Source organism: Podarcis tiliguerta, assembly GCF_965153285.1.
Source record: "Podarcis tiliguerta genome assembly, chromosome: 2".
NCBI lineage: Eukaryota > Metazoa > Chordata > Lepidosauria > Squamata > Lacertidae > Podarcis > Podarcis tiliguerta.
In genome coordinates this window covers 88322552-88337375 of record NC_139535.1, presented here as the reverse complement: position 1 = coordinate 88337375, position 14824 = coordinate 88322552, and the positions used below count along the sequence as shown (strand labels likewise).

At 42.8% G+C, this 14824-nt stretch overlaps 1 protein-coding gene across 4 annotated transcripts in view; it reads right to left on the bottom strand.

Moving 5' to 3' along the window:
- RECQL5 (RecQ like helicase 5) overlaps positions 1-14824 on the bottom strand; it is a 48439-nt gene that overhangs the window by 2404 nt on the left and 31211 nt on the right. For 2 of the 4 annotated variants that reach the window (XM_083429869.1, XM_083429868.1), the window contains exons 9-19: positions 13144-13371; positions 10756-10852; positions 8799-8835; positions 6943-7001; positions 6332-6405; positions 4644-4737; positions 3786-3920; positions 2806-3446; positions 2046-2121; positions 1017-1268; positions 106-178 (exon numbers count right to left, since the gene is read on the bottom strand). In XM_083429869.1, coding sequence (XP_083285995.1) covers positions 106-178; positions 1017-1268; positions 2046-2121; positions 2806-3446; positions 3786-3920; positions 4644-4737; positions 6332-6405; positions 6943-7001; positions 8799-8835; positions 10756-10852; positions 13144-13371 — 1766 coding nt within the window. The remainder of the gene's footprint in view (positions 1-105; positions 179-1016; positions 1269-2045; positions 2122-2805; positions 3447-3785; positions 3921-4643; positions 4738-6331; positions 6406-6942; positions 7002-8798; positions 8836-10755; positions 10853-13143; positions 13372-14824) is intronic. The other 2 variants (XM_083429870.1, XR_014508640.1) reach the window with 2 other exon arrangements.

Sequence of the window (14824 nt, the reverse complement as noted above, 5' to 3'; positions counted from 1 at the left end):
ACCATACACAGCTGGCTGCCTGATCATTTTGTACTGGTGTTAGATCCAGGATCTACTGGTACAAGGCACTAGACATTCCTCCCCAGCCATCACCTGATAACTCACCTGTCTTACGGAGAGGACTCTTGTCTGCAGCCAGTAAGTGAGAGAGGTGCCGGGCAAACCCTTTAAACAAATCCTGCCAATTAGGGATGAAGAAACAGAATGAGCATAACAGGGTTCTCACCCTCACTGACATATGATTGCTTTTGTGTACTCTCTGGGACGTCTTGGTACTCCTATAACGTTTCCCATATTATAACGACTAGGTGCCGAGACCAACATGGTAGGACCTAGCATCTTCCAGTTGTGCAGCACCCAGGACATGTATCTGACCTAATGAACTAATCACTTAGAAATAAAAAAAAAACCCAATATCTTGTATAAGTTAAACTTGTTGATCTGCAAGAAGTTCCTAAGGAACAAAGTCACAATGTAAGTATTTAAGCTCTCATTACCACCACACACGATTTAAAAACAAACACAGAATAAGAGTACAGTGGTACCTCAGGTTAAGTACTTAATTCGTTCCAGAGGTCTGTTCTTAACCTGAAACTGTTCTTAACCTGAAGCACCACTTTAGCTAATGGGGTCTGCCGCTGCGCCACCGGAGCATGATTTCTGTTCTCATCCTGAAGCAAAGTTCTCAACCCGACGTACTATTTCTGGGTTAGTGGAGTCGGTAACCTGAAGCGTATGTAACCTGAAGCGTATGTAATCCGAGGTACCATTGTACTGTTGTCCTACCAGTATTTTTTTCTGATATTGTCCATCTAGCTCACTGAACATTGGCTATGGGAAAGGGTAATATACCCTGCTCTTTCCAGACATGGTTTACCCTCACCCTACAAGGGACCCAAGACACTGGCCAATACAGTGAAAATGGTCTCTCCATGCTGCCAGTTAGATAGGACAGAAAACACTCCTTCTAGGCACCCCTTCAAGAGTAGGAAAAAGCAACATGGCTCATAACCAACCTTGGAAGCAAATTTGCCACCTTTGTAGAAAGGGGTCAAGTATTTTACAACAATGTCTGCCGTTTCCTTAAGTGACAATGCCTTTGTAGATGGCTGGATGATTCTGGTTGTTCCTTCTTTATCAACCTGCGACAAATTGGGATCAAACGTGACTTTCTTTTTCATCAGCCCATCAGCTTTCCCCTCTGATTGCAATGTGATGGAAGATTTGGTCATCATCCGTAGCCTCTTTCCAGAAGGGCTTCCCAGATCCTTGGGAAAGAGCAAGAGAGGAACAAATGCTCATGAAAGGAATGTTGTGAGAAACAGGGAACGCATAGCCTCTGCCAGCAATCTACCAGAGTTTCCTGACTTCTATTTCTTTGTGCCTTCCTAATGTCAAGGGACGGGGTAAAGATCCTTCCCAAACACTTTAAACCTTCAAGAAACAGAGTGTGGCTAGCTCACTTAAGAAAGTAAATGTCCCTCTTCAGGTATTTGTGTATAATTGATCTTGCTATGCCTATTCATTACCAGTGGCCCACATAGTTTTGGCCACACCCTTGCTGATTGAATCTTTTTCCCCCTTTGTGCTCTGTGTATAAATAGGCTTCTGCATAGCCTTTTGATCTCATTAAAAAAACAAAAAACCTTTCATCTCTTAATACTTGGAATGTAGGTGACCACTTCATTTATCTAATGCCTCCAGCTCACAAAATCTGATGCCACAATATATTTGTTAGTCTTTAAGTTGACACAACATTCTTTACAACAAAGTAAATCAGTTTCTTTTACAACAAACAAACATGTCTGGCCTCCTGGAATTTGCCCCACACATGCCAAATGGGGACCACTCTTCCTGCTACCCCAGTAATATTAACCATGCATGCATATTCCAATGGCTACACCTTAGTCCCATCCTAAGGTCTGAGTGAGCTTTCCCACCATAAGTTCCTGCAAAGCATGCTTCGCCTGTATCTCAGGGATGTTTTTGCGTGTGCTCCTAAGGAAGAGAGAGAAGGGGATTTAATAATAGTAATGAAGTATCACCTCAGCTGACCCTGGTCTCTTTCCATTATGGTTTCGACAACTGTTTGTCATTTCATCTTCAATGAAAGGCTTAACTCTGTGGGGGGATAGGAACAATCAGATACTTTGTTCAAGGATGGTATATTTATGGTATTCAAAGGAAGCAGTAAAAACAACAGTCTTGACATGTGGTTTTCAACAGGTGAGCTACGGAAATAAAAAAATAGAGTTGGGGCCCTGATTTTTAAAACTGACAAATTCTATTAGCAGCCCCTGCAACAGACACAGATGCCATCCACAAAACATCTGTAACCACCTTAATTTTAAAAGCACAGCCTAATAAATATTTGAAATATATTTTAAAGACTGATTCAGCTGAGAATTCTGTGAATTTAAGCAATCCAAGCATATTCATCATCCATTTGCTGTTTAGAAAGATTTTACTCGACTAGCAATATTATTATTGTGGAAATTAGTTACAGATAGTTAACACCCATGGAATGCCCGACTCAGGCCTGCTTCTGCAACTCCAAACTCAGTTCTAACCATCCTCCTGATTTACAGCCCAGACACCTTTGCCTCTGTTCTAAAAGCCTTTGCCAATGGTTTAGATCAGAGCTATGTCAATTCAACGGCTGCCTTCAGCCTGAGTCTTAAATACAATTGTGAAGGAACAGCTTATGAATAATCACTTTTCTTCTAACCTTCTACCAACTGGGAATTGGGTGGGTATCAGTTGGGAGTCTGGGGAAGAGCAACAACAAGGAAATATACCCCTCACCTTGGTTTTCCAAAGGTTGTTCCTGAACATGAGGGTTCTATTCCTGAGCTAGGAATTCTAACAGTCAGACCTTCTCCTGCTTTTTCTGATTCTTCCTCTCCTACATGGGATGCGCTAACTCTTTCTTCTTTGGAGACCATTTCAGTTTCCTGAGATTCTGCTTTCTTGTCACACGTTCTTTGGGAAGGAAACTGAGGTAGTTCATCATGGTAGCAGTTGTTCTCTTCTGCCAAATCAAGCTCTGACACCAAGGACCCTGCTTTGGGGATGGAGAAGAATTTTGATATCTTCTGAGAGTCTTTCCTAGCTGCTTCTGCCAACAGCAGCTGTTTCTTACTGGGTTTGCCCTTCTTGGTGGGACTAACTCCCAAGCAGGCTATAGCATCAGGGGTGCTTTGCTGCCCCTTCTTCTCAGGAACCTCCTCGGCATTTTGGCAAACTTCTTCGGCCACTTTCGCCTGTCTCTCAAGTGTGCCATTAATGTCCATAGGCTCAGGGTCACAGTGGTGGCTTCCCTTCTGGTTAACGTCCTCCTTCAAATGCTTAACTCCATCATCTCCCTTGGCAGCCAGAACTTCTGAAGTGGACTGGAATACATCAGATGACTTCCGAAATCCAATCCCCACCCTCTTGGGTTTGAACTACATTAGAAAGAAATAAGATGAGAGGTAGCTAGAGGGCTAGTTTTTGCCTACCCGCCTTCTGTCTTGGAAATCAAATCCTAGTCCAGGCAAACTGTAGATGCGCCTTAAACTCAAAGACCACCTCACACATTAATGTTTTCCATAGAGAAAAAATTAAAAGCAATGGGACAGGAAAAAGAAGACTGCTGGAAGCCCATATAAAAAGAAATTATGAAAATGGAAACCCCATAGACACCAGGACACAGGTTGCTGCTGCAAAATCACTTTAATATACATATATATATAGAGAGAGAGAAAATGCTATTTAAGGTTCTAATAGTGCCTATTTGCACTTACCGTATTCACCTTGGACGCGGGGATGAAGCCATCATCAGCTGCTGCCACTGGTTCAGTCTTCAACTTGGAACTGCCATTGACTCCAAGGGTGGAATACAGCTCCCCGTCTTTGGAAGCTTTGTTAATTTCGGTTACCTTTATGTAACAAGAAAGGGGAAAGTTGTCTTGATAAGCTCTCTTGTGCACAGCATTTTTTGCAACACAAAGCAAGCACAGGGTTCACAAATTCTTCTCTTCTTGTCCAAACTAATTAATGCGGAATTCGCACCACCCTTAATTCTCTAAGTGACCAGTAATGCCTTAATACAGCATAGGGTCCATTCTTGTAACATTCTAGCTTGGATGAACTTCAGTTAGGGTTGCTATTGTTCATTTACTGGTACTTCAGTTACTTGGTCGAGCCAGGATTATAATATGTCAGAATTTTTAGGGTTCTACCCTTGTTTGAATTTTGGAAATTTAAAGTTTATGATTTATGAATTAGAGCCCATTTGTATTTCTTGACAAGCAACACAGAATTACATGAAGCCTGCAGAACCGTATAGTTTCAAAACCCACTGCTCATTAAAAAACAAACAAATTGTTTTCAGAATGTTGTCTTGTCAAAACTATTGGCATATTCTCCAAACTACGCATCTGAGCTTTGCTTGAGTTGAGGTCTAGCCTGCAGAAATTAAGGATCTGCCCAAAAACCCTCTTCTAAGACAGCAATGAGAAAAGATGGAGTAAGCAGTGTTTTCTCCATAGTACACACACAGAAAATACCTAGCCACTTTCTCTAGCAGAGTCGCATATTTGAGAAACCAACACATCAGGGAGATCAAATGAAGCCCCTTAAAACTACCAACTATTTCTTACCTTCTTTAAAACAGTCGCCTTGTACAGGTTTGCCATTTTACTGGCCTGGAAAGCTTCATACTCCATTTCCACAGCATGTACTAGAACATCTGAGCTGAAACACAAGACAGTTTGATCAATTGAAGTGGGACATATTTCTCCAATAACAGAGGAAGTTCTCCAACACCTGTCAGGTCCGTTACTATGGAAGAAAGGCTGGAACACTAAGAATTAAAATCTGGGTGCAGAAATATTGGTGGAAACTTATGGTTAATGTGGTGTTTGTGTGTGCAGTTGGGAGGCAGGGCAGAAGACGGGTCTAAGAGCATATTTCCCCCCTCTGGATTATTTTTACTCTATTATGAAGGTATTTCTACAGTTATCAATGAATTACCACAACCTCCTCTGTGGTTTCAAAATAATACGTTTGTGCAGTATATTACTACCCTCTAGCGGGAACTAAAGAAAATTGCAAGCTTCATAGAAAAAACAGGGTTGTAGCTGTTAAGATTCATTTTTGCACTCCCACCTCAACCTATTCAGAAAATATTGCAAGAAATGATTTAAAAAATGTTATTTTGGCTTTAGCACTCAATATTGTCTTCCTTAGGAGTACACAATTTTGGATTCTAATTTAAAGTATGACATTTAACTTGAAGTGCTCAACTTTCTTTAAGTTTTGATCTACAAGATTCAAGCAGTTTCCCCATGAACCTGAAGTTATTTATAGCCCCCCCCCCAAAAAAAAAACAACCTTTCCCAGTGCAACTTTAGAACATATACAGGGTGAGTCCTTTAAAAGAGGCCCCGTGGATACAGAGTACCGTAGATTCTGGTGTATAAGACGACTTTTTAACCCCGGAAAAGAGGTTAAAAAGTCGGGGGTCGTCTCGTATGCCGGGTATGGGTGGCGGGCAGCGGGCTCCGCGCCGAGAGAAAGCCACCCAGCATGGAGCCCGTCCCCCGCCCCCTGCTCAGAAGCAGCAGCTGCAGCGGGCAGCAGCCTCTGCTCCGCGCCGGGTGGCTTTCTCCCAGCGCGGAGCTGCCCAGCGTATTAGGCGACTGGGCTTATAAGACGAACCCCCAAATTGCAGCTGCCAATTTGGGTGGTTGTCTAATACGCCCAGTTGCCTAATACGCAGGAATCTACGGTACACATGTTCTACGGGGCCTCTTTTAAAAGACTCACCCTGTAGAAACACATTAATAGAACACAACTAATAAAATGATAGAAAATTGTTCTTTTAAAAACTACCTTAGAACAACAGACACCTGTTTCTCATGCTCCCAAAAACAGTGAGAGGGAATGAGATGTTAATACGTTGGAACCTGCAGCATAATATTACTGGTGGCTGAGAAAGCATTTCAAACCACTACACTGCATTTTGCAAATGGCTGTGACATATAACATTATATAACTTGATCCAGCCCTGGTGCAGTGCCTGCATGTGCAGGAGCCCTCTTTTCCTTGCTTCCCATCACTACCACTGCATGTGCACAAGTATGCACATGGAAAGCACATGAGCCACTGCAGGGAATGGGAGACTTGCACACCTCATGAAGGGTGTGCTGGATGGGAGATATGTGCACATGAGCCCCTAGTGCCATGCGCCGGCTTGCATAAATTCCTTGGCTTGCATAAATGCCCACGGCTTGCCCTACGGAGATCTATGGGGCTCCTCCTCCTGGACTAGATAATAACTTCCTACCCATCTCTTGTTAGAGCTGCTTCCCGGTTGTTGCTCAGTGCTTCTTTCAGCATGTTCAGACAGTGTTCTCTAGCCTAAAATTGAAGGAGAAGAGATGGGAGCCAATTTCAGATTGCAGAAGGAAAGTGAAGCATCATCTATTCTAACCAGCAGTTCTGGGACAGTACAAATAATGTAAAGTATACTCAGTATCATTTTTTGTATTGTAATTTTTTGCTGTGAATCTCCCTGAGATCTTCGGACGTAGGGAGGTATACAAATTTAATAAATAATAATAATAATCAAACCTTTCACGACTGTGGACATGAGTAATCTTTTCCCAGCTGCTCTATAATATCTGCTGTTGTCTCTGCATCCTCTCCAATTTATTTGCCCTACTAAAACCTGCCAACTGAAACCGGACAATATACCCCCGTTACATTCCTATGCTACAATCTAATATAAATCAAGGTGCCATCCTTCTCTTAAGGCATTCCACCACACCACACTTTTATGCCTTCATCCCATTTTCATCAGTGCTACTTTCTTGCTAGTTATTTCTCATGCCCATGTCGTAATCCAGGTGGGGAGGGGAAAGGAGCTTGGTGTAAGTAATCACAGCCCCTTCTTACCTTCACTGTGATTTTAGCTATTTTTCTGCTGGCTGCATCCTTCAAGGGACAATCAGCATCTACAATGAGACAGATACACAAACATTTTCTGACATGTTGCCTTACCTCTTGCAGTAGATGAGTGGGTACAAGAAGGATATAGCCATTTAAAATAATAAATTAGACAAGTATCCATTGTGGTGATAGTATTTTTTAGAAGTTTAGGGGTTTTTTTTACATGTTTTAATACAGTGGTACCTCGGGTTACATACGCTTCAGGTTACAGACTCCACTAACCCAGAAATAGTACCTCAGGTTAAGAACTTTACCTCAGGTTGAGAACAGAAATCATGTTCCAGTGGTGCGGCGGCATCAGGAGGCCCCATTAGCTAAAGTGGTGCTTCAGGTTAAGAACAGTTTCAGGTTAAGAACGGACTTCCAGAACGAATTAAGTTCTTAACCCGAGGTACCACTGTATCTTCAAAATCCTAGATAGCAGATTTTCTCAAGTATTATTCAAGGACAGGTTCTATCCTTGCCATCATTTAGAGATGGAACCAGCCTTTTATGTGTTTTTCTATTGTAAACTCTATCAAGGAGTCAGAGAAGGTTTAATTTATCCCCTTATAAGATTCCTGGTCAATTAGACACCCTTGTGAGAATCTTCTTGGAGGGAGGTCTAAATAAACCCACTACTGAGCAGGTGGCACTGTATTTGATTGGTGATGGGTCAGCCAGGGTATTTGAGTGTCCTCTAGTTTGTCCTGTGTTTCCCATGCTGATCTAGGGTTGCCATTTTTGTAAAAGTCGGATGTGAGGGCGATCTGGCTGCGACATCCGTCACCCCATCGATTGCCAGGGTTGATTCAGCTGATCTGGCTGGCTAGGCGAGTGTCTCCTTCACTGCTCCATGTGCATCAATGGAAGATGACAACCATCTCATACAGAAGGAGTGTACCATTCTTTGGTCAAGGGTATACAATAGCTGAACTCCTCTGCCAGAAACTCCAAACAAGCTCAAGGTCTTTTTTTGTTAAAATCAGTTAGGCGGAGTAGGCCTTTGGCTTGCCAGGTTTTTACTTGGATGCTTTGGGAGGCATAGTGGAATAGTGGTTGTTGGGTCAGGGGAATTATAGTGGAGATGAGGTTGGGGACAGTTTCCCTACTTTTTCCTTCTATCCTTTAGCATGGACTGTGTGAACCTGTTTAGTGTTCTGGGGATTTTCCTTAGTTTGTTTTGAAGGAATGGATACGCTGTAGTGGGAGTCTTTCTGATTGTATCTATTTCCAATACCATTATTAATAAATATGAGACTCCATCTTGAACTTTGTGGAAACGACCCAGTGACTGAGGAATTTGATATCCAACACTGGCCGCCACTTCTTGTGGCCTTTTTTTTTTTTTTTTTGGAACCACAAAGAAGACTGAGTAAAGTCCTTGAAATGTCTCCCAGAGTTTTTTGCTTCCCTGCCTCTGTCACGTGAAGAGGGTCATAACCCAACCCATCTCATCGCAACCCATTTGGTTCATCAGCAACTGGCTGAAATATGTAAATTAACTGTAGCTATTGGGTTTGATACACCCATAATTTTCATGTGAAATGGGAAACAGAAGTAAGAAATTGATTTGGGCAGATAGCAACCTCTCCAACTATTTTTGCTACAGTCAAGTTTAAGCCCAATTTTCCTGGCAATAAGCTCATCATTGTGGGCCACACTTAACTTTGGGTCAAGCATTAACTCCTGAGCTCTTTAGCTTCATATACAGATAGTGCTATACTGTATAAATAGTAATTTTAGTCATTGTAAAATCCCCAGAAAGAACCATAAATGTTTTGTCTGAAGCATCTGATCTATGAAGTAATGCAGAAATTTACCTGGAGGGACAAAGTTGTCTTTTTCAGGTTCCTGGCCCTGAAATAAATGTAAGAGAGAAAATGCAATGACATAAACCAGGAAAAACGTATCTAAAGGTATAGGCTGGAACACAAGACTAGATTTAGAATCTGAGGGGTTTTTTTACACAAAAGACCTTCCACATTTACACAACAATTTTTAGTCTGAGCCAAAGCTTGCTAAGGCTTTGTTAAACGGCATGAGTCGATAGTAAAGTGGAACAATCTAAGTAAGCACTGGAAACATTATAAAAGGAATGGGGGACTTTCACCACATACAATGGGAATGCCATTTCTAAAAAAATATTAAGAGCTCAATAACAGGAATTACAATGATATCCCAATGGATCTGGAATTTTGCTTTTTCACTGAATTATATGGAAAGTAAGGTAAAAAATAAACATAATAAATTTAGTCTTATACACGCTGAAAGCAGCACGAATATTATAAACTAGTACATAATGACTGCCAACAATAGAAGAATGGATTAATAAAACCTGGGCATTTGCCTTAATGGCAAAATTAACCTGATTTAAAAGAAAAAAGACAGCGGGAAGGTAATTTTAAGAAGTGGAATTCATTTACTGAATATTGCAGGAGAAACACAATCCCTCCCCATTCAGCAGGTGGTTTCACACTGTTCTGAGATGTAAGATTTGATGTATAGTAATGGCTTATTTTATGACATTTCTCATAGTTGTAGACTGAATAAATAAAATTGCTACCTTCTTTTAACAACTGGACTAATCAAAAGGGAATAAAGCAAAAAATATGTGGGGCAGCATGAGAGGATGGGTGTGTAAGTCTGTATGTGTATGTGTGCACATATATTGATTGCATGGAAGGGCTGCACACATATACTGTATGCACCTTGCATTTTGAAGACATAAAAGCAAAAACAAAATGATCTATGGGATAAAACATTGGGTCAATTTCTTCCATGCTGGTTTGAGCAAATAATTAGAGTTGCCTCTATTAATTGCCTCATCTCTATGTTTTCTTCTACAATAAAGTGCAACTTTACATTTTATTGTATTTACGAATGTCATTTTATAATTTGCAGCTGCAATGCGTAACAAGGAATGCTTGGCTTTTAAAAATAGCATTAGAGTTACTAGTTAAGTCTTAGAAGGATCCTTCAAAGGATTAGGAAGTAATTTAGCCCAGGAGTTCTCTTTTTCTGTGTGAAAATCAGACACCAAGAAAAGCCATCCACTTTCCATCCCAAAGTCCCTAAGCTGCACAGATGGGGTTTGGTTTCAAGACTGAATGGGACTGCATTCTAGTCACATAGGAAGAGTGGTGAATTCAACCAAGAAAATGCTTGGAGACAGAAAGAAAGCACACACAGAGATATGCACAAAAAGGCCACTTTAAGAGTTCTCCTCATTAAGCACCCTGTGGTAATGCATCATAAAAATTGAAAGAAAAATGTACTATTCTCTAACTAACAAAGAAATGTCAGAGCAAGGTAAGTTCTTTAATGTGTGAATGATTTCTCACATATTAACATAAGAACACAATAAAGACCTCATGGCTTGCATCAGTAACACTTAGGCTGCAATCCTATACAGTGGTACCTCTGGTTACGTACTTAATTCGTTCCGGAGGTCCATTCTTAACCTGAAACTGTTCTTAACCTGAGATACCACTTTAGCTAATGGGGCCTCCTGCTGCCACCGCGCCGCCGGAGCACGATTTCTTTTCTCATCCTGAAGCAAAGTTCTTAACCCGAGGTACTATTTCTGGGTTAGCAGAGTCTGTAACCTGAAGCGTCTGTAACCTGAAGCGTATGTAACCTGAGGTACCACTGTACCCTCTTACCTGTGAATAAGTCACGCTGAACTCAGTGAGACTTACTTCTGAGTAAACACATATAGGATTGCGCTGTTACCTACTCTTTTCCCACCCGTCAAGATAGAGGAAGTTACCAACTTACCTTGCGAAGACTCATCTGCCTCTTATAAAAGTTGTTCCATTCCCTTTTCTGCTGGTCCTCATTCGTTTCAGCCACACTCCCGCTGTCTTCATCATATCTGAACAATAACCCGGAAACAGTTGGAAACTGAACAGGAAGGTTACCCAGAATTACTTCAAACATTAAACTGGCATCAAGGAAATTTGATCTAGCAAATACATCACAATATCCCAGAGGATTGTGGGCCTGAGTCCCAGTCAGATTTCATTCCAGGGTGAGATTGTCACATTTCCAGGTTTTCTCTCAAATAAATCAATCCAGAACCGATCATTTCCTCATAACCGACACGGACTTCTATGTTCCTCTTGCCATGTGTTTTATCGGTTGAATTCAGAGAAGATTGAGTTGAACTCACTTGGGCAACAAGGTCTTCCCAGCTCCCCACTACTGTCCCCTGTGCCCCCCAGAATTTGCTCCTGGAGGCCAGAAGACCCTCTCTGGTCTGGCATGAGAAGGGGCAGAAGAGTTACAATGGGGCAGGGAAATCAGAGGAATTTGACAGGGCACAAGTGTTTTTCTACTCATGAAAACCCTCTCTAGACTGAAGCTGGTTCATTTATAAATTGTTAGCATCAGAAACGTATGTGTTAAATAAGAAGTCACTTTTAAAGTTCCGAAGCTTTTAACTACTGAAAAGCGATCACTTTCTTTTAAAGACCACCTTGCATAAAAAGAAAACATTTACAGATGAGTGTATGCAAGATATGCAAGTCAAGTAGAGCAGAAAATTAAATTACAAAAGGTGAAATATATGGCTGGTTTATCTTTGTTTCACAAGAAGTACAGATGTTAACCGCATGCAATGATCAAGGGATAACAAAAGATAAAAAATATAGTGCAAACTATTTCATTTAACCGGGAAGTAAAAGGAAAACGGCAACTTAACATTTGGTTTTAATCTTTCTGCTGCATACCAGAACAAAACTCAGGTCACGAAACAGAACAAAGGCCAACCTAGCCAAAATTAAGCGCTTTCAGATCTTGTTGTTCGCAATGGAAGAGTTGTGCTAAACATACACTTAACTTTCCCATTGAAATCAGTGAGTCATTTGCTTACGGTCACTAGTCAAATTCTTCTGAAAAACCCCCAGTCATGCTCCTGTGAGCACTTTCTGGAGGATAATCAGAGGCAACAGGGCAAGAGATGAATGTCTGGGGCACTTGGAAGCTAAAGAGGACAGTGACCTGCTTCTTACAGCATGGGCAATCTTTCTCTTTCTCTTCCCGGGGTGCCCCCATCCCTCCTTTAAGAGGGATTAGAAAGCACAACATTTTGCCAGAAGCTACTGCTCTCTGTTGCATCAATACAGAACAGGGTGGAACAGCTGAAAACACCAAGGTCTAATTTCACACATTTACTGACTCACGCAGTCTCACTGAAAATCTCCCTGACTATGATGAGATGAGAGCTGAGCTTTGATAAGCGAGACAAGTCTGAGGCTTCCCCCATACCTAGTGCTAAAGAACAGAATGGATGATGTTCCAGCCCTAGTATTCAGCCGAAGCCTTGGATGTGCTCTGGCTCTGTGCTTGCCAGGAGAGGCACGAATGATTTGGCTTGCTCTTCCATCAAGCCCATAGGAAGAGGAAGGCTCTGTCGTCGCACCTCCCCTCTCCCTGCTGCCAATCCTTCAGCCATCAACTGCTTTCTGACCTCCTTCTCCAACTTCATTGCTGGAGAAAAAGGAGATTCCCTCCTGCCTCCATTTGGAGTCAAAACATGAGGTCAATACAAGACCTTGCCGCTTGAGGGTGAGCCTGCAACAACAAATTGTTGGCTGGCCAGTAAGAACAACAATATTTGTTAACCCCTGGCTGCATCACGACATAAAGGCATTTATGCCACATTTTTAACCAGTGTTTTCTTTTTAACCTACAGTGGTACCTCTGGTTACGTACTTAATTCGTTCTGGAGGTCTGTTCTTAACCTGAGGTACCACTTTAGCTAATGGGGCCTCCCGCTGCCGCCGCGCCACCGCCACACAATTTCTGTTCTCACCCTGAAGCAAAGTTCTTAACCTGAGGTACTATTTCTGGGTTAGTGGAGTCTGTAACCTGAAGCGTATGTAACCCGAGGTACCACTGTATTTTCTGTTGGTTCTACTAAGTCCAGCTATCAACTCCCAGGCTCGGCTCCACTTCAAGGAGTTATCTATTCCTCTGGCTGATTCATGAAGTCGCAGTGGCACTTGGCTTAGTTTGTATGCAGCGGGGAGGGATGCGGGACTTCAGGTATGAGGAAACTACTAGTCCCAAAACAACTGAAGCCGCCATAGGGGAGAAAAGAGGAGAAATCCTTATTATTGTCAACAGAACTCACTTCTGCTGGAGTCAGAAGCAAACCCATACCTGCTGAAGCCACCCATGCCTCTTCTGCCTCCTTCATACAGGTCTGGGTCAAAGGCATTCCAAGAGGAAGCAGAAGGTCCAATGCAGGTTCTATTCCAGCCGCTGCCGGTGTGTTCAAGTGCCTCTACGTGCTTTTTCACTGCTGCTGGGTTCTTACAGTAATCACAGCACTTATTGCACTGGGGGACGGCGTCTCCAAAATAGTTGGCTATAGCGGCATGACGACAACTAAGAGGTAAAGACAAAATAATATCATTTCGAGGGAAAAGGGCAGCAAGGAGACTTTGCCCTAAATCAGGCATACGCAAACTCCGGCCCTCCAGATGTTTGGACCTACAATTCCCATCACCCCTAGCTAACAGGACTAGTGGTCAGGGATAATTGGAATTGTAGTCCCAAACAGCTGGAGGGCCTGCCCTATGCCTATGCCTGCCCTAGATGGTTAAGCAAGCCTAGAGTATGGTTACCGGATTTTTTTCAATGAATCCAGGGACACAATTTTTTATTTTTATTTTTTGAAGCTGAGTAGCAACAGGGAGTCAGTAGTGGGGATGGTGAGGCAAACGACCCCGGGCCCAAGCGCACATGCATATTGTATAAACATGCAAAACCCTTCTTTTGCACCCTGTGAAACATAAATGCACAGAGTTTTTCAAAAACTGGGCAACGGCTCACCGCCCACCCATGACTCCCAAGCCTTCCCCAATCACCTGCCCCCTTCCCCCTTTGTTTGGGGGAGGCTTGGGAGTCACGGGTGGGTGGCCGTTGCCCAGGTGGGGCGCAAGGCACGCAGTTTCTCTGCCAGGCAAGCCCTTATTTCCCACCCTGTGAAACATAAATGCGCAGAGTTTTTTAAAAACTGGGCAACGACCACCCGCCCACAACTCCTGAGCCTCCCCCAATAAGTCAAAACAAAGGGGGAAGGGGGCAGGAGATCTGTACCGCCGGACATCCCCAGTTCCCCTTTGGCAGTGGCGGTGGCAGCGGCAGTCAGCAGCCTGGAGCCAGCCTGGTCACGCAGTTGGCTCTGTCTGGCTTCAGGAGCTGCTCACTGCCGTGACGCCTGCCATTTTTCCTCTCCGGAAGTCCCCATATGATGTGTTGTGCCAACTGCGCTACCAGGCTGGCTCTGGGCTGCTGAGGCTGCCGCTGCCCCATTTCCCGAGGACAGATATGCAAATCCGGGGACTATCCCCAGAAACTGGGGACGTCTGGTAGCCCTAGCCTAGGGAGGTGTCATAATGGTGGTCAAATTAAAAATAACCTCAGAATCAAGGCACACTGCCACAATGGGAATAATTCAGAAAGCAAAGTTTCTAGGTTATCTGAATCGGGAATTTGCTGGTTTTTAATTTTAGAATATTCAAGCACATGGCTTGGTAGCCACAAATGGTTTCTTGACAGTCTCTCCTGCTCGCTTTTAAACAGAAGGTATGTTAGCAGTTATGACGCTCCAAAATGCCAGCAATATTTAAAAGAGCTACAAAGAAAACTTTGTTTCAGGGCTGGTTTATACTGCCTTCCACACAACCAGTTGCAAACACAGTCAAGGACAGGTACACACTCAAGCAGAAAAATATTGTGATTCACACGTCACAATCTTCATGTGAGGGTAACAAACAAGTGGCTGAAAATGCATTGAACTCCTTGCAGCATGAAGCAGCTCTTATGTTGCTTGGGC